The sequence below is a fragment of the Kryptolebias marmoratus genome, linkage group LG6 (assembly GCF_001649575.2).
Source record: "Kryptolebias marmoratus isolate JLee-2015 linkage group LG6, ASM164957v2, whole genome shotgun sequence".
In the NCBI taxonomy this organism is placed as follows: Eukaryota; Metazoa; Chordata; class Actinopteri; order Cyprinodontiformes; family Rivulidae; genus Kryptolebias; species Kryptolebias marmoratus.
In genome coordinates this window covers 14,384,446-14,405,669 of record NC_051435.1, presented here as the reverse complement: position 1 = coordinate 14,405,669, position 21,224 = coordinate 14,384,446, and the positions used below count along the sequence as shown (strand labels likewise).

The window sequence follows — 21,224 nt, the reverse complement described above, 5'->3', positions numbered from 1 at the left end:
TAATGACATGTTGGAACTTGTTGTGTGTTTTTGTACACATGAGGTTGGTTCTAAATCATTTTAGAACCTTGTAAAGATCAATCAAATGAGTTTTATTATGACCTGGTACTTAAAATTGTACTTTCCTTTTCACATGACTCTGTAACTGTTTTCATTTATAGAGTCTGTTTTCAGTTTTTCTGCCTATTTACTTAAAAAAAACTTCAGTTTCAGAAGATAAAAGCTTATATTTTGTTAATCGTTACCTGCAGGGAGTGTTAACATAAATGTGGAAATTTCTTTGTCATTACTCTCTGTTTTTTCTATTGCTTTTCAGAAGATTAATCCTACATATAAAACTAGAAGCTGAATAGAAAAATCTCTTTGAGACTGCTGCTGCATCATCATCACCACCGTCTGCAGTTTATGGATTCAGGAGACAGATGTTCCTAAACATTTTCAGAGGAAGATGTCCAGTACAATCCTGTTCATAAGCACCAACTGGGCGACATTCAAACCTGCTCTGCTGCTTTTGACTCTTATATAACCTCCACCTTGTCCGCACATGGTGTCTATGAGAAGCAGCTTAGCAGATCATGTTTTGTTTTTTTCCTCTGGCTCTGTAGCTGAATAAATTGGGGGCTCTGTGTTTCACTGCCAACAACAGAGAATCTGTATGGATCAGTAAAGTGCAGAGACTTTTGCAGCATATTACACCTGCTCAAAACACTTTTCTCTTGTCTCTGTCTTTACATCGTTCTTAAAGAAGTGCCATAATGTTTTTTCATTGTTTTTTTTTACTTTCTTAAATTCTGTGAAAACAACAAAAATGTATTAAATCAGACAGACTTTGATATTTGGTAAATGAACATTAAATTTTAACAAAAATAAGCTAAAAGATATTGTGAAGATTTTACTTATATTACCCGTCTAGTTGGCACAATGAGATGATATTTGAAGTCTTTCTTAAAAGAACTGAGACCTGGATGGGTTTTTGGCAACTATGTGAACTAAAAAGGCTGCTTACTTATTTATCATTTGTGTAATTTCTTTTGCAAACTTTCTTTTGCATGATTCAGCCTTTTGTTGGTGTTCTTGCATATGTGTATTTGTTGGAGGTCAAAGTCCTTGGTCAGATGGCATGAATCAGTTGCTTGAGAAAGGACTAATAAAACCTTTTAGTTACTTCTGAAAGGAATGTGAGACCTGCTGATTCCTTTGAGTGTCAGCAGCTTAAAAAATAACCTGAAGTTTACAGCTAAAATGTCCCAAAGAGCCAATCTGGTCTTTACCTATTCGTCTCACTTTTGATATCTGGATCGAAAAGGCAGGAAGTAAAATATGTGCAATGATGCTCCTATATAAAGCAACTTTTTAATATCAAAGTTTTGTGCTTTAATGCTTACAGGAGCTTATGGTTTGTATCTTGGCTAATTTACTGACTAAAGTAAAGAATGAAAGTCATCCAAATTTAACTAGACACATCATATTATTCACTATCAAGCGTTTTAGAGCTGTTTCAGTATTTGAACAGAGCCAGTCACATTAGAATACGTCTGAAACTGGTTTTTGATTCGGCAAAAATGTGCTGAAGCTTCCAGAGTGCACTGAACGACATGTTTCTGTAAAAAAAAAAAAAAACACTTTCTTCTTGCTGGGCGGAAATGCAAAGCTGATGCAATAAATATAACAAAAAAATAGTTTAGGAGTAAAATAAATTGTGCACGCCTTATTACATGAAATCACCCTGTCACCAGTTTTCCCAGCTCAGCTTCATGTATCTTTCAGTTGGATGAGAAAATCTCAAAAAAGATTCCTTCGTGATGCCCCAAACCTGCCCGCCAGATGCTCGCTTTGGAGACTTTTTGTATTCCAAGCCAGAAAAATTTAGGGTGGATCTTGAAAATTCAGAAAAGGTTCAGACACATTCCTGTAAAGAACTCACAGCATGTCAAGTCTGCAGTAATGTATTCTTATTTTCTGAAAAAAAGAAAAAACACTATTTATATAAGACTTTGTAAATGGGTTTATGGTCTTTAACTCAGCACTTGTACAAATGTGTTTGTAATACTCATGTAAGATTAAAGTCAGCTAAGAAAAAAAAAAGGTCTTCATGTACTATCCAGGCTACATGGACACTAAAAACTCAGTTTACATGTGTTTTTTTTTTAAAATAAAACATGTTAAATGCCAAAGATCTTAGATTTGGATTCCTGATTGATCACTGTTGGGTCTTACAAATGTGTATTTTTACAGAAGTACAGCCACATTCTTTCAGCAAGACTGCCAACAAGGTCAAAAAAAGTATGTTGTAGACTTATGTGCAATTCAAAAATCTCCGAATTGGTCTAAGGTTTGTATATGTGAATGCTTTCAGTATTAAACTGTTGACTTGGTACCATAAAGGAATTGATTGAATGCACACGTATGTTTTAGAGCATTGGGACTTTGTGGGTTTAAGGGATGTGGGTGTAAAGGTCATGCTGTGGGAAGGTGTTACTGTTATCTCAAGTTTGATTTAATCAAGCCTTGGCACGAAAGCCCAGGCTGTCAATTTCTTTTGTAGTTTGAGTCGGGGCTTTGTCTTCCAGAGAAAAAAAGCTCAAATACCAGGGTGTGTTTTTGTGAGTGACAGTTTTGGAACCGAGGTTGTGTATGGGCTGTCACTGCCAGAAATGATTGCTGAAATATATATTTTTTCCAAACAGAAACATATATTCTCCTGACAGGGGATTTATACAAATGAGTTTAACTTTTCACTCACACGTCTATATTCTTGTGGGTGTGCAAGAAATTAGGTTGTATTAAGTAAGAACATCCCACTAGTTTTAGTCGGCAATGCTTTAGAGCTGCAGAATAAGATTTGCTGGATATGGTCATAAGAATTACATTACAGAAACATAAGAGTTTCTGTAATGTTTTTAGCTAAATGAAGCATGGTTAGTGGTCCCAGAGATGAAAAGGACTGTTATAATAATTTAACCTCTTTCAGTCAGAGTCAAACTTTTAAACTTGGAAGAAAATATCTTTACACCTTTCTAGTAAAACTAGTGTATACTGATCAATTGGCTGTAAAAAGTATTAGTTGTATCTCTTTTTCATACATCAAAATGTTGACAGCTTTTATTAGCTTTGGGAAAAAAATACAAGTTGAAGATGTTTGTACACCTTTTTTATTGTTCTCACCATCTACGTATAAAATGGTGAAATGTAAGAAGCAAATGACTTCAGTTAAACTATTGACAACTTTATCTAGTAGCAAATTAGTTTTAAATTGATCAGAAGCTAAAATATATTCCAAATCAATAAGCATGGATTAAAAAAATACTGCATATGTATGGCCATAGATAAATGCAATGCCAGGAAAAAAGATAATGGACACAGTTTAGCCAAACGTACACACCACAGCTGGTATAGAATAAACTGAGCCTGTGAGATTTACATAAATGGATGTAAAGCCAAAAGTCCCTCCATAGGCAAGCATTGGTTATTTAAATTTAATTTCAGCTGCCATATGTAGCTGGTGAAGTCTTTGGAGTAATGCAGAGACATCGAAGGCCATTTACATCAGTGCATTGTTGAAGGTTTGTTGGAGCTCATTATGGCTGCTGGAATACATGTACATTGTAGTCCAGACCAAATGAGCTGCTTGAATCAAGAATTTCATAGCTTTCCAAGTCAGGTTTAGCCTGATTTATGTTGTGTAGTACCAAGAGAAAAGCACGGATGATCTATGATGGAAAACCAGTCATTGATTTTTGCCACACAGGTTTCTCGCAACCTCAATTCAGAAAGAGATGGTAGTTAGTATTGTATTATATGGACTAATTAGATTAAATGGCCGTTATAATAGTGTTACAGGAGTTTAGTTGAAAGTTAAGGGCATGTATTAGTGTGAACATGTCCAAAAAGGAAAGTTAAGATTTGTGAAGACAATGAAGCCATCTGATGGGTATCATCTGCATTTTGTTTAATTCATTCTGAGGTTATTTTTGGGTAAAGTGCACTTGTTTGTCTGTCTGTACCTGTGTACAAAATTCCTAAAAAATATATATATAAAATTTTGTTTTACACCTTTAAATATACTTTCATAGCTCCTCTTATCTGAGTTTTACTTGTTCTTCTAAGTGGCTGTATGACTGGTAATGAATGCCATGTTGAAACCACTGTCCAAAACTGCGTGTCTCTGCATAAACATGTGGTCGAGACAATGCTTGTCTTGCCACATTTGATGTCAATGTCAATTTTTTTTTTCACCTTTAACTTCCTGTATATTTGAGCCAAAGCACACCATTGTGGTTGTCAGTGTGTCTGCATGCTAACAAAAACTGTTGTACAGGAAATGTGCATTGTAAAAACACGAGTCATCTGAGTTTGCTCTAGATGCTTCTATTTGTAGTCATAGCACATAGGGTTTAAAACATATATGAAATATTTATTTTGTAGTTATTTCTTTTTTTTTTTCTTTTAGGGACTAGCAAAAGCTTATAGAGTCAGTAGAGATAGTAGAGTCAAAAAGTTGTAGAAACCATGTTGAAAAAATCAATTTTGTAAAAAATGTACAGGAACTAAACAACAAGAGAATAATAAAAATAGAAATGGTTCTGCTGCTCGCACATTACAAGTATGACTACAACTTTCCTGTCTCCAGTCTTCTTCAGCATCGCTTACCAAAGCCTGTTCTATGACACCGTACATAATTGTGAACACCTCACATATAATTATAACAAAATGTGAACATTCAGGGCAGATTGACAGCAGCATATTGCAGGTCATCAACCTTTTCATATATGGCAGATTGTTTTCTGCTTGATGTCCTGCTCTGTTGGTGGTTAATGACAGCATACACTGAACTGTTAGCTGCTTGACCTTCAGCTGCTGTGGTTGCAACAGGTGGCTGATTATCAGCAGGAAGAGAGGGGACTGACGATGTGGTTGTTGTTGTTTCTGCGGAATTTGAACAGTAGATGTCATTCAGAACAGAGAGGTGGGTTTGCAGGGCAGGAGAAGTACGGGCGCTCGTCTTGGGGGTGTTTGGGATCGCTTGTGTCGAAATTTTCTATTACAGAAAACACCAAAATGAGAACATGTAACTGTAAGCTTTGGCAGTAAGCATGAAGCATTTAACAGTGTACCAGACTTGGTTTTGTTCTAATGTTACCACTCAATGAAAAGTAATAAAAAGTGAAGATGTTCTAATTTTTTATATATATTATTTATTAAACAACATTTCTTCACATTACCTCTTGCCTTGCATAGGAGCAGGTCCATGTTCCTGTAAGAAAAAAAAAAAAAAAAAAAATATATATATATATATATATATATATATATATATATATATATATAATTTTGATAAATTTTCAGCCTTGGCATCTGCATAATTACTACAGTTTGTCGTTTTTGGTGTTTCTGTGTGAATGATAACATTTCTACAAATGGAACAATGTTAATAAGGCTTTAAGTATTGTTCTGGAAGAACTGCTTTTCTATGTGGCCTAAAAGGTGCAAAAACTACTGCAATAATGAAATAAATAAACCAAAACAAAGCTCTTACGTTTCCGGCCAAAGAAGCACAGGAGGGTTAATGTAGTCAGTGTGATGACCAGAAGCAGAATGGTAACACAGATAATGAAGTAAGGCAACCAAGAGTAATTCGTACCATCAATATCGTCAACACCACCCTGTGATACAGCTGTTACTACAGCTGTAAATAAATAAACAAAAACAAAACTGTTTTATTAATGTGTCTAAACTGCATCCATAAAATATAATTACCAGATTAAGGTTCTTACCTGCTTTGTTGTCAGCATTATCAGCTCCATGGTTTAAATCTTTAAAACATAAAAGAAAGCAGATCAAATAAACATATTTAAGAATATTTAGTTATTGAGAGGAAGGTGGTAAAGAGTATACCTGAAACTGAGATATTGATGGAATGACCGACAACCGACGGTTCATTTCCCATCAATTCACATCTGTACAAGCCATCATTATCCATGGAAACTTGCTTGAAACTCAAAAAAGAGATCAGCTCATCTTTCTCATAATTCTGTCTGATTTCCACGTTTTCTAATTTAAGAACTTGTTCACAGCTGGTTGTGTTGAAGATTTTGCACCAGGTGACATTTAGTGGCTGTCCACAGTGTTTGAGAGGACAGCTGACTGTCAGACTTTGTCCTGGGACCACTCTGTGTGTTGTGCCTCTCTTTACCTCCACAAACAAATCACATGAAGACGACGGATCTGAAATGACAAAAAAATACACCAACATATAGTTACTTACTGCTCATCATCATTCTGTCAACAAAAAAAATAACCCTTGGATCAAAAACATTTGCTGTGATAAGAATGTGATTCAAGATATTTTTTAAATTGTTTTATTAAGTATTTCAGATATATGGTTAGAGAAAAAAAACTGCATAATTTTTGTATTGGCCAACATGAAGTGTATTCAGATGGTCAGAAAAAAATAACAAACTGGTGGAAAAAGTCAAAATTCATCCGGTGTATCCTGATGGTGTAGTTTACGATCAAACTGACAAGATTTATTTCTGATTTATATGCTTTATATACATTACATACAATATACATATGCATACAGTTATTGTGTTCACGAGGAAAACGTGTAAACTCGCATTAAAAAGGCTGAAATAGCAGGTTTTTGAAATCAGAGGTGGAAACACAAACCACCAGCCTCTGTAACATTCTTAAAGTTTATTTTTATGTTTCATTAACATTCAAGAAAAATGAACACTCCCATGGCCTTCAAGTCAAATTGACCCGAAGTTACAAGGACGTCTCTACCTCTCTCTCTTCAGGAGAGTTAAAGGGAGAAAATCATGACTGGCAATAGGTTATGAGACAAGTTATTATCTTTACTACTGGTATCAGTATCTAGTATCAGTATTCCCATTACTTTTTTTTTTCAAATATTTGTTTGGCACTGTGTTTATTTAAGTTTCACGTGTCACTGTGGCAAATAACGCTAATCGAACTGAACTGAATTCATCTTTATGGTTGACCTCTAGAAGAAATGTCCCAAAAAATGCTTTTAACAGGAAGCACAACCAGATCATAAAATAAATATCATGTATGGTGAGAGTCAACAGAAAAGATTTAAAGCAGTGTGATGAACTTTAGAAAATGTCAGTCCACACAACAAAGATGCAAAACCTGTCATAAAAAGAGATATTTTATCTTTACATGTGAAGATATTTGTTTATACAAACTTATACAGCATAAATCTTGTGAAATCAACATTTCTTACATCTATATTAACAAAGACAAGTATAAGTACTCAATAAATGATACTCTGTTAAAATGTCCCCCATGTTCTACTAATAAAAACAAAGAACAAATATTCGTGTTAAAGCTTTACCTTCACCTCCACAGATGCAGACGAATGCAATAAAACAAAGTATCAGTTTTTCTATTAGGTTCAACATTTTTATCTCCGGTAGCTTCTCAAACACACTCTTGCAGGGTCTCACTTTATTTAAGAAGTTCACCACTTCCTGACCTCCCACATGCATCCGTCGACCACTCTCTCAGTGTGTGTGTATTTAAATGAAGTAGAAAAGTTTCCAGTGTGCACGTGCAGAAAAAAACCCATACATACAGGGTTATAATTTTTATACTAAACCCTATAATGTTCTCTCACAGGCAGACATATTCAGTTAGTTACTTTTTTAGCAGAAAAGTCACGGTGAAGCTGTGGTTAGAGCTGCTACCTTAGAGGAAGAAGGTTGCAGGTTTGTCTCCCAGCCTTTCTGTGTAGAGTTTTTTTAATTTAGCTAGAAAATGGTCAAAACTAAAATCTGACCATCAAACTGACAAAAACAGAAACGCCATCAACAAAAATCCCTATAAAACTAAACTGGTTGTAAAACTAAATTGTAAACTGAAGCATGCGTACAAGGTGAGTAGATGTGAATGCTTTGTATAAAATGAACACCGATGGTGACAAAATATGTCAAAAATAAAATAAAACATGTACAACTGTCCAGATGGACCACCAAAAAAATAAAAAAAATGTCATGAATTCAAGTATTTTTGAGTTTATTTTTGGCTTTGGTTCTTGGTTCTTTGTTTTTCTGTTTTCAGGCGTTGTTGTCTTGTTTCTGATTCATGCTTCTGTTTGAGTTTCATTTTATTTTATTATTTATTTATGTTGTTCCTTGTGTCTTTGTTCCCTGTCATCATTCACTTCTCCTCTGTTTATCTCTCGTCTTCCTGCCACGCCCATCTTCACCTATTCCAAGTTGTAATCACTCACCTGTGCCCACTTCCCCTAATTACCCTCAGCTTTAAAACCCGGTCACTTTCTCCACTTCCTTGATGGTCCGTTGTCTCTTGCATGTGTCATCTGGTCCTCTCCTCTCCTCTCCTCTCCTCTCCTCTCCTCTCCTCTCCTCTCCTCTCCTTGTATCACTTAGGATTTTTGTGGTTTGTTTTGCTGCCCCGTCAGCCTTTTGTTTTTGTTCTTTTATTTAAAAATATGTTTAAATTTTTTCCTTGAACTAAAGATGAGTCTGCACATTGGGTTTTCTCCACTCTCTCCGCCCCTCACGACACAAAAGTTTTTAGTCAAAATATTATTTTGTTAAACTGAAATAAAATGGTTGATTTCAACATAAAATAAATATTTGTTTGATCATAAATGAGAAAAACCTGAAACATTTGCATATAATTATGCATGTTAAGACATAGATATTAACATTACTTTTTATTCTGATTCACAAACATCGTTTTTACAAATCATTGTCTAAAATGAAAACGTAGCTCTGGTTGTTCAGACTTCACAGCTTTAGATATGCACAGAAAACTCAGAAAATAAAGTATTACAATGATTAACTGAAAGAGAAAACAACTAATAAATATTTAATGGAATGTAATAGTTACTTATATTAATAACACCGTTGGCTCAAACAACTAAAATGTGTTCAAAAACTTAGACAGGTTAAAAAAAGTCATCTAAGTAGGATAATAGAACTGTTTAGAATAGATAACTGTGGTACACAATGAGTTTTTATCATCTTGAGTCATTTTCTGTAGTTTTGCAGAAATTATGGGATGTCTGTGGGTGATTAGAGCATACGTTGCTCGGCTTTCCACAAGACCATCTGCTCTCTTTGTGTCAGCTGGGAAGAAAGGAAAAAAAGCTGTATTTGTTAGTTGGGGAGCTGACAGTGATTTGAAATCCAAAACATGAATGCAAATATCAAAATGTTTTTACTTTTAGGGCCATGAGAGTTCAGGGGATCTATGATTGTGAGGATGACAACCACAGAAGCAAAGCTCACAGAAACGGAGACAAACACCTGCCAGCGATGAGACGTATCATCACCATCACCCACTGACTCAACTGCAAAAAGAAAATTAGACCGTGAGTAATGTCTCTAATATGCATCCATGACACGAAAATAACAAATAAACATTCTTACCTGTGCTATTCACTGACTTTTGAACCTCGTTGTTTATGCCTTTGGGAAATAATGAACAACAGTTGAAGTTAGGACATTCACTGAAATATTCATTTTTATTCTTAAAGAGCAAAAAGTGCCCACCTGAAACTGAGATGTTGATGGAATGACTGACAAGCTGAGAGCTCTGTCTTATCAAATTACATCTGTACTGACCACCATCATTAAAGGAAACCTCTTTGAAACTCAAATACGAGATCAGCTCATCGTTCACATGTTCTTGATTTATTTCTACATTCTGTGTCGTAGAAATGACTTCGCAGTTGCTTTCTCCAAGACGTTTGCACCAGGTGACATTCAGAGACTCCCCACAGTGTCCTACATGACAGCTGACTGTCAGATTTTGTCCTTTAGTGACTCTCCAGGTCGCTCCTCTCTTAAGCGTAATGTCACATGAAGAAGGCAAAGCTGAAATTATAATACATGGAACACAGCTAATTGACCTTGGCAAACAGAAAAATGATAACTTAGACCATTTTACAGATACTCAGTTAATACGCAAAACGACGTGCAGAAATTTATTGCAATGTTTTGATCACTAGACGTTCATCAGGCTACACATTTGTCTGGAGTAATAGATGTGCAGTTAGTTTTGTTTGTTTGGATGGATACTGGACTAAAATTTGGTGTGGGAGTAGCTGAGAGTCATCCCTAACACATACCTCAAGTGCTAAAATATTATGCAAGCTCTTTGTTTAAAGGTTTGCCATGCAAGGCAGTGACTGATCTGCATTCCTCAAGGAAAGCTACTTTCATTTTTCAATGCTTTTAGTCTAATCTTTTGTTTGTCATCACATTTTATAAATATTGTCATTATCATTTCTTGACATTTAGTCTTCTTTTTTTTTTTTGCATTTCCTGTGTAAATATACCCTCAGATAATTAAATCCTAATCCACAAATGACAAAGCAGCAACACTAACAGAAATGGAACCAGCCTATAGCAAGCCCAACAACCAACACTGACATTCAAACTTAATGTCTTTAATATGCATTCATACAATGTATTTAATAAACAAACAGTCTCACCTGTACTTGTCACAGAGTTTTGAACCTCTTTATTTGTGCCTTTGGGAAATAATGAACAGCAGCTAAAGTTAAGACATTCATCGAAATACTCATTTTTATTCTTAAAGAGCAAAAAGTGCCCACCTGAAACTGAGATGTTGATGGAATGACTGACAAGCTGAGAGCTCTGTCTTATCAAATTACATCTGTACTGACCGCCATCATTAATGGAAACTTCTTTGAAACGCAAATACGAGATCAGCTCATCGTTCACATGTTCCTGATTTATTTCTACTTTCTTTGTTGAAGAAACAACTTCACAGTTGCTTTTTCCAAGAAGTTTGCACCAGGTGACATTCAGAGACTCCCCACAGTGTCCTACAGGACAGCTGACTGTCAGACTTTGTCCTTTTGTAGCTTCCAGTGTCGTTCCTCTCTTCACCTTGAGCGTAATGTCACATGAAGAAGGCAAAGCTGAAATTATAATACATGGATCTTATTTTACACATTTGTTCCTGGTCGGTTGTTTACTTCAGAGTCTCATTGCGTTGAGGAGAAAATGCATAATAGAGATTTGTTTATTTTAATGAAGCAATATGTTTTAAATATTTTAATAATAATAATATGATATTTTTCTTTTTTAAATGACTTGTCAAAGTTTACAGTTTTTTACTTTTTCTTTTTGGTGTTGTTTTGGATTATCGTTTATAATTTTAAAAAGAATGTGAAGATGGTCAGCAAAGCCACAGAAGCCAGATTGCATACATTCAGATTAATCAGAAGCTATTCACCAGGTACTCTGAAAAACCTGTGGCAAAGACATCATGACTTTCTTCTATTTAGGTTTCTGTGGAACCTCTTGGTCAGAGGAGCAACACAAAGCCACAACCAACAAGCCACGAACAATGATATCATCAGATAGCTCGAGGCGCATTTAGTGAGAAATGCAAGGTGTCAAACAGCTTTTTGCTTCAACTAGAGACAAACCCAAACTTGAACTGAGCTCAGGTTTGATTTTAGACTTAAACTGAAGCAGTTTCTCAAGAAAGAGAAGCTTGTTCTTCACCTTTCCTTCTCTTTATATGAAGATATTGAGATTTTTTTTTATTTTTTTTAGCATTGATGTCTGAAGTGTTATGTTTTGTCTGAAATATTTTATACTCTTTTACTGTATGTAACCAAAGGACCACCTGAGGACAGCCATTGCAAATTAGTTTAAGCTGTAAATGCTATGGTGTATTTGTGAACAATAAAGATTTGTCTCTATGCAAAATACAATCATGTCACATCGATTAACACTTTGCTTAAGCCTAATCTTTGTCAAAAGTTAAAACATCAATTAAAAATATTTCCCATGTTATTTTTACATTTATAGCATGAATAATGAAACAAATACATTTACCTTCACCCTCTCCGATGAAGAATGTAAAGCAGAAAACTACCATCAGATAGCTGAGTGTATCCATTCTGCCCAACATGTTCGTACCGGATGCTGAAGAAAGCGACAGAGGCCACTGCAGAGGCTCAACTCTGTCACATCTGAGCTCGCCATTTCCTGACTAACCACATCCTGAGCTCCCACAGCATCCTGCACACAAATATGTTTCAGTTTGACAAAAAGTAAGAAAATGTCCTAAGTACAAATCCACGAAGAACTGAATACAGAATGTTTTCATGTGAACCTTATGAGACATTTTCAGCAGAAACTTAAATTATACATTTCTAGTTTAGGTGACAGCAAAAAGCAGGTAGAGGATCCGGCATAAAACAGTTGCCAAATGTTTCATACAAGTTTGCTCGCCATGGCAACCCCTTAAAAAGGGACAATTCTGTTCTTTAGACCACATCTGTGCTCCTGTTAAAGTAAATTTTTCAGCATCTAGATTTACAAATACATACTAAGAATAAAAGAAAAAACAATTTGGGGTGGTAAGTTAGGTAACATAGGTGTCATAAATATATTAATACTGTATAAAAATGCATTGTATTTATAATTAAATTGATCACTTGCACATATGCTGCATAATGCTTTTGGTAAAACATATAACTGGCAAAAGCTGTAGTTGTTAATCTTGTTTGGTACTGTCTTCTTCTTTTTCCAGCTGCTTCCTTTTCTTTACAGCCAATCATCTGCCTCCATCGATCCCATCATCTTCTTCTGTCACACCAACCCTCTGCATATCCTTCCTCACTACATCAGTGAACCTCCTCTGTGGTCTTCCTCTTTCCTCCTCCCTGGCAACTTTACATTTAACATATTTTGTCCAATTTACCCACTATCTTACTATCCCTCAAACAAAATCTTTTTTGCTACTGACTTTATTTTCCTTTATTTCTCTTTGTTGCTGACTTGCTTTCCAACCAGCAGATGGCACAAGTTGATGCTCAACAATGGATTTCTTTCACCATCAGTTGTACTGAAACAGATGAAAACTGATCCTTGTGTTCATGTTTGCACAGGCCTTTTGCCTTAAGGCAAACTTCTATAATAACACATCACTATTACGAATCTTGTTTTCTCACACTAAGACTACATGAGGTCCAGAGTTAGTAGTTAGTAATAGATCACTACTATTGATCTGATTCAGACAGCTCAACACAGTGTATTTATGTTCTGATATCCACCAGTAGAGGGGAGAGCAGCCCTTCTTTTCACGTTCAGTTTTATCAGGTTTTTACTCATACTGTGAACACTATGAAGCAAGTCAAAGGTCTATTTTTAACAAATATGTGCTGCCTTTGCTTTTTCACACAGGATGTAAGAGTCATTTGATGAGTTATCTTGTTAAAAATCAAATCGCAAAAAAATAAAAAACAGCCTAATGAAAAGAAAAAAAACAGCTAACTGCCATTTACACTTTTCTGACAAATCCGGTAACTATTTAGTCTCTCCTTAGATCTATGATGAAGTGTTACCTCTATAAAATGTGCGCACAATTACAAGAAATCAGTTGTTTGAATGTAATTTATTTATCCAATACATACATTGAGCTCTTTGCTTTCATGGAGATGAGTCTGTTAAAAAAATAAGCTGCTCTTTTGAGCTGATTGACAAATAACTATAATTACACACAGTTACAGCAAATATCCAAAATCTGTAGTCATTGTGTTCCAACGTCAGGCTTACAGTACATTTCCAACTCAGTGGCTTTGTTTTTTTGCATTTGTAGTACTTATCAATGTTCTCCATAAGACCCACTCAGAGAGAGTAGTGGGCAGCATGAGCTGTGAAAAGGAGCCGGAGTGGGACTTCAGGTGCGTCCCCTGTTCCATCAGTCGGTGCAGTTTATTAGGACAGGTTTCAACTGAGAGGCTTCCCTCTGTTGTGGATTTTTTTTCTCCACTAAACCTCAGATTAGAATAATCCAAAGACACGCTAAACTGCAATCAAAGACCTTTTATCTGGTACCAGGGTGACGGGATCACACTCAAGCACGAGCTTTCTGCACAGCCCTCGCTGATATAAGGTGTTTCATCTTCATTTATACATAGGTGTAACCATTGCCTTTAACTTCACTTTATCTCATAAGAAAATCATTAAAGAAAAGTCTTTTCTGCTCGGAGCATGTCCAGGGCTATTGTATTTTGCCAGGTCATGAGAGAGGTTTTATCCAGTTGTTCAGCAACATTCTTGAGTGTGTCTTCAGCAAAGACTGCAGAAGTCTGTTGATTATAATAAATGTAGCTGATCCAATTAGCATCTCTCTCTCTCTCTCTCTGTCTCTCTCTTTGTCATCAGAGACCTTGGATCTCACTCTGCCAGTCTCAGTTCTACTTCACCATTACTCAATTTTGCAGCCTTCAGCTTTTCACAACGTCCCAAGATGTGCATTTAATGTGTGACTCTGTTGAGTTAAGGAGCTTTTTCTTGTGTTTTTTTTTCAAACATATCTGCAGATTAGCTGTAGATTGAGTTCAAGTTGAACATAGCTAGCATAGAGCTCCGCTTCCTCCACGTCTTCTATCTGGAAAAAAAAAAAAAATATATGTGTGTGTTATAAACCAAGCTAAGCAATATGCAGTAATACTCTAAATGTGAAACAGCTGCCCACCTGTGGTGATTTGATTGATGTGTCTTACTGGCGACGTTGTCTGGTGAAAATGACACAAACAAGCTCAATGACACAACAAAAACAAGCTTTCAATAACTCTTTTTTTTTTTTTTTCATTTTAAGTTCAATTAAACTACTCACCTCAGCAGTTTCCCTTTGTGCACTGCAAAAATTAAGACGCTTACCAAAAATACAACAGTCACCCCAGTAACAAGTCTTATAATCTGAAACACTCCGAAATCTGCAATGAAAAAATTCAATAAGTTTATTTAAAGAAAAAAATATTAAGGGTCCAAAATCAAATCTCATTAATTTTATAAGAGTTCAAATAAATGCTGTTATGAAAATGTTTTTTCTGCATCACTGGTTATTTACACTGGTTGTGCTGAAACTTAACCCATGTTTTGGTTTTTTGTCACAACTGGTTTTGTGTGACGCGTTGAAAAACAGAAAATGGAAACCTTTCTGGTCCAGAGTACCCATCTCATCCAATGTATTGTTGTGTAAGAATTATTAAAATAGCATATACAAGAACCTAAATTATGTTTTAAAGCTAAAATTGTTTAAGATGTTCTGGGAACTGCCCCAGTCTGTCTAGCCATTAGTTTGACACCCCGACAAGAATTTCTACCTGAATCTCTAAATGGACATCACTTTGACTGCTGTCAACTGCAGGTAAAATAATTACTACTAACACAGAAACATTTGAACTATCCTTTTAACCTGTTGAGACTCTGCTACCTCATACAGGGACATTGGCTTATCTGTATTGTATAAAACTTTTTAAATGTCTTAACATTTTAAGTTTTGTCTAATTTGTTTGACTTTTTTTAATTGTTCTGAACTTATTGTTCAACATCATATTGGTGTTTTTTGTGTATGAGGTCCTGGTAATTCTAAAATCATGAAGGAAATAAAAATTAAAAAAAAATCAAGAAAAAACTTGGGACTCAAAAGTTTAAAACTGCAAAACCTTTTAAAATATTGTATCATTACAGCAGCTGGAGATATCACTGGAGCGGCTGTAACCCAGAAAGGAGAAGCGGGTAAAGAAAATGGATGGATGGATGGATGGATGGATGGATGGATGGATGGATGGATGGATGGATGGATGGATGGATGGATGGATGGATGGAACTACAGTAAGGAATATCTTGTCAAGGCTAACTCAAACAACAAATTAACCTCTTTTTTTTAACTCAGATCTATCCAATCTGCAAAAATCTGACCTTCTTTGACTTTCAGAAGCTGAACTCTCGTCTCTTGATCCCAGGATGGGTGATGGATAATACAGCTCAGGTTTTCTGGATCCATGCCTTCAGGGATCTTCAAAATGCTCTCTACTGTAACAAATTCATCTGAGTCAAGCGGCGATGTCTCAGTCTCTGAGTTCCCTGTGATGCTCCAGCTGATGTTGGCTGCAGGATTTCCTCTTTCGGCTCTGCACACCGCCACCATCGTGTTGTTCCTTCGCTCCATCTTGGCAGAAAAAGTTGGAGGAACTACATCCAGAAAGACAAAAGCGAGAGAAACAAGAAAAGGTTGTTGTTTTAGATTAACATGTCAAAGGTTCAACCACATGTCCTGAAAACTAACACAAGAAGTCATGCAATATTTTTTAATATAGGATTTTTAGATAAAAGCTGTTAACAGTAGGTCACTAAGTATCACTAAATTATTCACAGGAACAGGAATAAATCTTTCACATCTTTCATATCTGACATCTTTCAGTTTCTCTAAAGTCTAATTTCCACTGTGTGCTTATGAAGTGCAGAAGTAGAAGGCTCTATGGTCGGTACTGTATCTAAATGATTTGCTGTTTCAGAGAACAACTGATTAATAAAGAAGTTATTGTTCATGTGGGGATGTGGAATAAATTCCTACCTGTGATATTCACGTTGATTTTATAATTTTCATGTCCCCCTCTGTAAACTGACTCACACATGTAGATCCCCACGTCTTCAGATGAAAAGTTTGGGATGTGCAGGAATGACTGACCAGTGGAAGTGTTTTGCACACGCTTGCCATCGTTGCACTTGTCAATGTATCGATATGGATTTTCATTGCTAAAGGAGATATTGCAGGTTTTGTGTTTCAAGTTTATGTTCCAGATAACATAGATAGTCTCATTCCACGTCTTATTACTGCATGTCAGGTTGGCGCTGCTCCCAAGTTTGAAAACTGCCTTTCTGTCAACTGGGAAAAAGAAAAAAATTGAATTATTTTTGAAAATTATGACGATTAAATAGTTAATACTTATTCTGATATATAGTGTTAGTAAAACAACAAGTTCAAAGATCTTTTGATGGGCTGCACTAATCTAACACTAAACCAAAATTAATTTTACATAGGACACAAACTGCATGCCAAAATAAGAACTTTAAACGTTTTCATAAGTCTTAAAATGAGGTATCACTATTCATTTCAACTAAAAATGGTTTAAAAAGTACATTAATAAAAAAGATTATCAAAATGAATTTTTCTCTCTTTGTTTCTTTCTTTCTACCTGTCCTGAAATTTACCACAAAATAAAATAACTGAAGAAAAATGTGAGAAAATCAATTTACCATAAACCTTAAGACCCGGAGAAGTTGCGTTTGGTTTCACAGAGATTGATTCATTAGTTCCTGAAAGATGAAGGTGAATGTTAGGTAATGATTAGTATGTTAGAGGGATTTTCTTAGTATTAGTGATTAAATCAATCATGAAAAGAAATGTGGAAACCATTATTAGTTTCATTAACAAGTTATTAAAACATTCATATGAGGAACGGTGATGACGGAAGCAAACCCTGAGCACAGACTCACAATTAAAGAAAGCTATTTATTTAACTAAAAGGCAGTGAAGACAAAACATAACTAAACATAAGCTAAACTTGACAAACCACAGGTTGTTATAGAACAACTAGGTCGGGACAAGGAACATACAGAACTGAACAATGAACCAGCAGAGAAGTGGAGTAAATGACCGGGTTTTAAGCACAGAGGTTAATGGGTGAGTGATAATCATTGTCGACAGGTGGAGGTGGGCGTTGCAGGAAATCAAGTGATGACTGAGGGTAAATGGAAAATACAACAACACAGGAAACAGAAACAGAACCAAAATGAGGCCAACAAAGATAACTAACAAAAACCTCAAAATGAAACAAGACAGACGCCAGAAAAACACAAAGAAAAACCCAAAACCTCACAATTCAGGTTGTTAAGATCAGCAGTGACATACAGTAATACAACAGGACCACTAGTCTGACACAGAGGGGAATAAATATAGAAAGTGTTTTTGTTTGTTTGACCTTCTCACAAAGAAATCTTAACCAAACAAGCAGGCGTCACTGGTCTAAACCTCTGAGGTTATGGTTTCAATCTGCCTTTTGGAACTTGAACACATTCATAAGATCATAGACTTTTAAAAAATTAGTCCATTGCATAAAAGTTCTAGCTTCAAATATAAATATAGTCTAATGTTGTAGGGTTAGGTTACCTAATCACCTCTGCCTTTTCTTCTCTTTATGGGATGATATTGTGTTCATTTATTTAGCTTTTTTTTAACCTGATAAGTTGTTATGTTTTATTCTGCAATATAAACTCTTTTACTGTATGTGACCAAAGGACCACCTGAGGACAGCCGTTGCAAATTAGTTTAAGTTGTAAATGCTATGGTGTATTTGTGAACAATAAAGATTTGTCTCTATGCAATATACAATCATATCACATTTATGAACATTTTGTTTAAGCCTAATCTTTGTCAAAAGTTAAAACATCAATTAAAAATGTTTCCCAAGGTATTTTTACATTTATACCATGAATAAAGAAACATACATTTACCTTTACCCTCTCCACAGAAGAATGTAAAGCAGAAAACTACCATCAGATAGCTGAGTGGGTCCATTCTGCCCAACATGTTCGTACCCGATGCTGAAGAAAGGAACAGAGGCCACTGCAGAGGCTCAACTCTGTCACATCTGAGCTCACCATTTCTTGACTAACCACATCCTGAACTCCCACAGCATCCTGCACACAAATATGTTTCAGTTTGACTAAAAGTTAAAAGAAAGTCTTGATTATATATCTTTGAAGAAACTGAATACAGAATGTTTTAATATGATCCTCATAAGACATTCTCAGCATATACAATTATTTTTCATTTCTAGTTTAGGTGACAGCAAAAAATATATGCTGTACCTTAGTCCACATCAATGCTACCATTAAAGTAAGATTTGAAAAGATAAACAGACTTTTCAGCCATAAAGGAATAACAATTTGGAGTGATAAGTTAGGCAACATGGGTAAAATGTGATAAATGTAGTAATATAACTTAAAAATGCATTATATATATATAATTACATTTATCACTCACATAATAGCTGCATAATACCTATGTAACAAAAATATGATTGGCAAAAGCTGTAGATGTTAATCTTATTTGTTACTGTCTTCTTTTTTTTCCAGCTGCTTCCTTTTCTTCCCAGCTGATCGTCTGCCTCCATCAATCTCATCATCTTCTTCTGTAACATCAACCCTCTGCATATCCTTCCTCACTACATCAGTGAACCTCCTCTGTGGTCTTCCTCTTTTCTTCCTCCCCGGCAATTTCCTGATCAGCAGCTTTTGTCCAATACATCCACTATCTTACTATCCCCCAAACAAAATCTTCTTTGCTACTGACTGTATTTTCCTTTATTTCTTTTTGTTGCACACTTGCTTTCCAACCAGCAGATGGCACAAGTTGATGCTCATCTTTGTGAACCTCTTTGTAACTATTTCTCTACATTTCAGATGTTGCCCATAGAAAGTTGTTGATAGAGGCGCAGCGAATTGAAATAAGAAAAGCAGGCAGAGATAGAGTGAAGTTTTTTTTTTTTTCTTTTTCCTGCTCATGGTCAAGCTGGTGTCTTTTATTGCAGTCATTAAGTGGTGAGGTGCACTGTGAGCTGGTCTACTGCATGGCCAACACAGATACAAACAAGACAAAACAAGCATACACACACTTCTAAGGTCAAATTAGAATCATGATTTAACCTAATGTTCACATTTATGGACTGTAAGAGGAAACTGAAGCATCCTGTGAAAACCAACTCATTGGGAGAACATGTGAATTCCCCACAGAAAGGCCTACACAGTCACTTCACTTTATTCATTTAGGGCACTATATAAAAACACAAGCAGTAAAATTAGAAATAATCTGTATTTTAACCAAATATGTTCCAACATTTTTCAATTAAAAAAGAAAAACCTGGTTAACAGTTCGATATAGTAGCACAACAGTTCTCTCTCTTTAGTAATTTTTAAGTTTCACACACACTAATGATTACATTGTTTTGCAAAAAATGTATGCATCAATACAGTTGTTTGTCTGTTAATTTGTTTTATGTTGCAAAAAATAAAGTGAAGTGAATCTCTTTAGTTTTTATTTGCATCACATGTGACTGTTTTTTTTCCAAAAATGCATTTTATTTTACTGCACTCTGTATATTACAGAAATATCCGTGATGGATCATGTCACCCATAAATGTCTAATTTTCCTTTTTAGACAAAGGCGCAGCTTGTAATGTAAACTGGCCTTTCCGCTGTGTATGTAAAAGGTTAGTAACTTCCTCGTATTCTTCAGGAAGAAAATTTGCATAATCATGCAAATAAGACAGTTCACCATCAAAGGCAAACATTGCTGTAAGGGTCAGCTCATCATTTAACACCCTATGGTTCTGCCAATACAGTTTGCTCCAGTTTTACTGATGATATTATATGACCAGCTCAGTGGAGTATTAAAATGTTAGGATTATTGTTGCTTTGATAGCTTGAAAGAGATCAACACACAGAACCTCACAGGTTTAAGATTTGTTTGAATGTCAAAACTGTGTTTTGGTTAGAATAAGAGAAAGGCTTTTGTTAGGGGTTGGCGTCAGGTGCAAAATAGTGTTCTATCATTGGTAAGTCTAAGTGGTGAGTGTGTGAAAGCGAGAAAGCGAGAGAGCGACTCAGGTGAATCGATTCTATTATGAGTAGTAGGTTTTCCTCTACGTCACCATCAGGAAGATAACCCATGGATGCCTGGTTGTGTATGTGCTTTTGCATATAGGAACTCGAAATAGCAGCCAAAATTGTACATTAATAGGCCCTTTATGCAGTCTCCTCTTCCTCCTCCTCCTCCTCTGTCATCTTTTTCTCTTCTCTTCCTCCTCTGCTGTGGCCTGAGTACACTTACTGATGCAACCACAGAGAGATCAGTGAGACCAGGGGCTGCTGCTGCTGCTGCTGCTGCTGCTGCTGTTGTGACGGGCTTCGGGTTGCTCTCCGACAACCAGGACCTCTCTGAAGGATCATCATGGGAAACTGCATCTCAAGGTAGGTGACCTCCAACGTGGATGCTCAAATGCTGCAAAATAATATTTCTGAAAGTGTTTAAAGTGTTATAATGCTGCTGCGTGTACAAAAAACTTCTTTCAAACTTCAGCTGATTTGGCTGCTTTTAAACAAGCACAACCCGTTTGCTCTGAAATAGCTACAGATTAAAGTTAAAAATGCTTATTTTTTAAATGACATATCATTTTTGTTCTGTTGCAGTTGCACTCTTGCTTTATCAAGGAAATAGCGGTCGTGGATAAAAATAGATCTGGTTTCAGTCGGTGTATGTGTGAGCGCCACGTTAACATGAAGAATTGCCTTTGCTCTCAGTTATATTTATATTTGTTGTAGCATTCTTATGGC

The 21,224-nt window shown here is 35.7% G+C and overlaps 4 protein-coding genes across 18 annotated transcripts in view; 1 reads left to right on the top strand and 3 right to left on the bottom strand.

Annotated features, from left to right (window-relative positions):
- zgc:113337 (uncharacterized protein LOC503741 homolog) overlaps positions 1 to 20,861 on the top strand; it is a 30,110-nt gene extending 9,249 nt beyond the window's left edge. The window contains exons 7-9 of one of the 8 annotated variants that reach the window (XR_005233243.1): positions 9,221 to 9,364; positions 15,519 to 15,566; positions 15,794 to 15,998. Coding sequence is in view for 2 of the 8 variants with exons in the window: in XM_017410077.3 (XP_017265566.1) it covers positions 317 to 324 (8 nt within the window). In the remaining 6 variants the exon portion in view is untranslated. Of the gene's footprint in view, positions 1 to 316; positions 1,680 to 9,220; positions 15,567 to 15,765; positions 15,999 to 18,968 lie in introns of those variants that run through there. The other 7 variants (XR_005233244.1, XR_005233246.1, XR_005233247.1 and 4 more) reach the window with 7 other exon arrangements.
- Positions 3,089 to 8,022, bottom strand: si:ch211-214p13.8 (B- and T-lymphocyte attenuator). Of its 2 annotated transcripts, none has more exons than XM_025004635.2 (6): positions 7,358 to 8,022; positions 5,893 to 6,222; positions 5,772 to 5,810; positions 5,534 to 5,683; positions 5,223 to 5,254; positions 3,089 to 5,038 (listed from the first exon to the last, which is right to left on the bottom strand). In XM_025004635.2, the coding sequence occupies exons 1-6, from the start codon at positions 7,509 to 7,511 to the stop codon at positions 4,721 to 4,723; spliced, it is 1,023 nt and encodes a 340-aa protein (XP_024860403.2). In that variant the 5' UTR covers positions 7,512 to 8,022; the 3' UTR covers positions 3,089 to 4,720. The 2 variants fall into 2 exon arrangements, with proteins under 2 accessions (XP_024860403.2, XP_037831848.1); XM_037975920.1 differs by having other exon boundaries at positions 5,639 to 5,683.
- LOC112450325 (B- and T-lymphocyte attenuator) lies at positions 8,253 to 11,991 on the bottom strand. Of its 7 annotated transcripts, none has more exons than XR_005233241.1 (6): positions 11,871 to 11,991; positions 10,613 to 10,942; positions 9,546 to 10,528; positions 9,423 to 9,461; positions 9,215 to 9,343; positions 8,253 to 9,119 (listed from the first exon to the last, which is right to left on the bottom strand). XR_005233241.1 is itself a non-coding variant. In XM_025004633.2 (6 exons), the coding sequence occupies exons 1-6, from the start codon at positions 11,944 to 11,946 to the stop codon at positions 8,953 to 8,955; spliced, it is 780 nt and encodes a 259-aa protein (XP_024860401.2). In that variant the 5' UTR covers positions 11,947 to 11,985; the 3' UTR covers positions 8,256 to 8,952. The 7 variants fall into 7 exon arrangements, 5 of the variants coding, with proteins under 5 accessions (XP_024860400.2, XP_024860397.2, XP_024860401.2 ...); XM_025004633.2 differs by having other exon boundaries at positions 8,256 to 9,119; positions 10,490 to 10,528; positions 11,871 to 11,985; XM_025004630.2 differs by having other exon boundaries at positions 8,257 to 9,119; positions 9,423 to 9,869; positions 10,490 to 10,528; positions 11,871 to 11,985.
- LOC108232341 (cell surface glycoprotein CD200 receptor 1-like) lies at positions 14,285 to 18,478 on the bottom strand. The gene is made up of 7 exons (XM_017410078.3): positions 18,345 to 18,478; positions 17,088 to 17,147; positions 16,405 to 16,716; positions 15,750 to 16,022; positions 14,662 to 14,761; positions 14,521 to 14,560; positions 14,285 to 14,433 (listed from the first exon to the last, which is right to left on the bottom strand). Exons 1-6 carry the CDS (start codon positions 18,418 to 18,420, stop codon positions 14,545 to 14,547), a joined length of 837 nt encoding a protein of 278 aa, XP_017265567.2. The 5' UTR covers positions 18,421 to 18,478; the 3' UTR covers positions 14,285 to 14,433; positions 14,521 to 14,544.
- Positions 20,862 to 21,224: the final 363 nt, after the last annotated feature.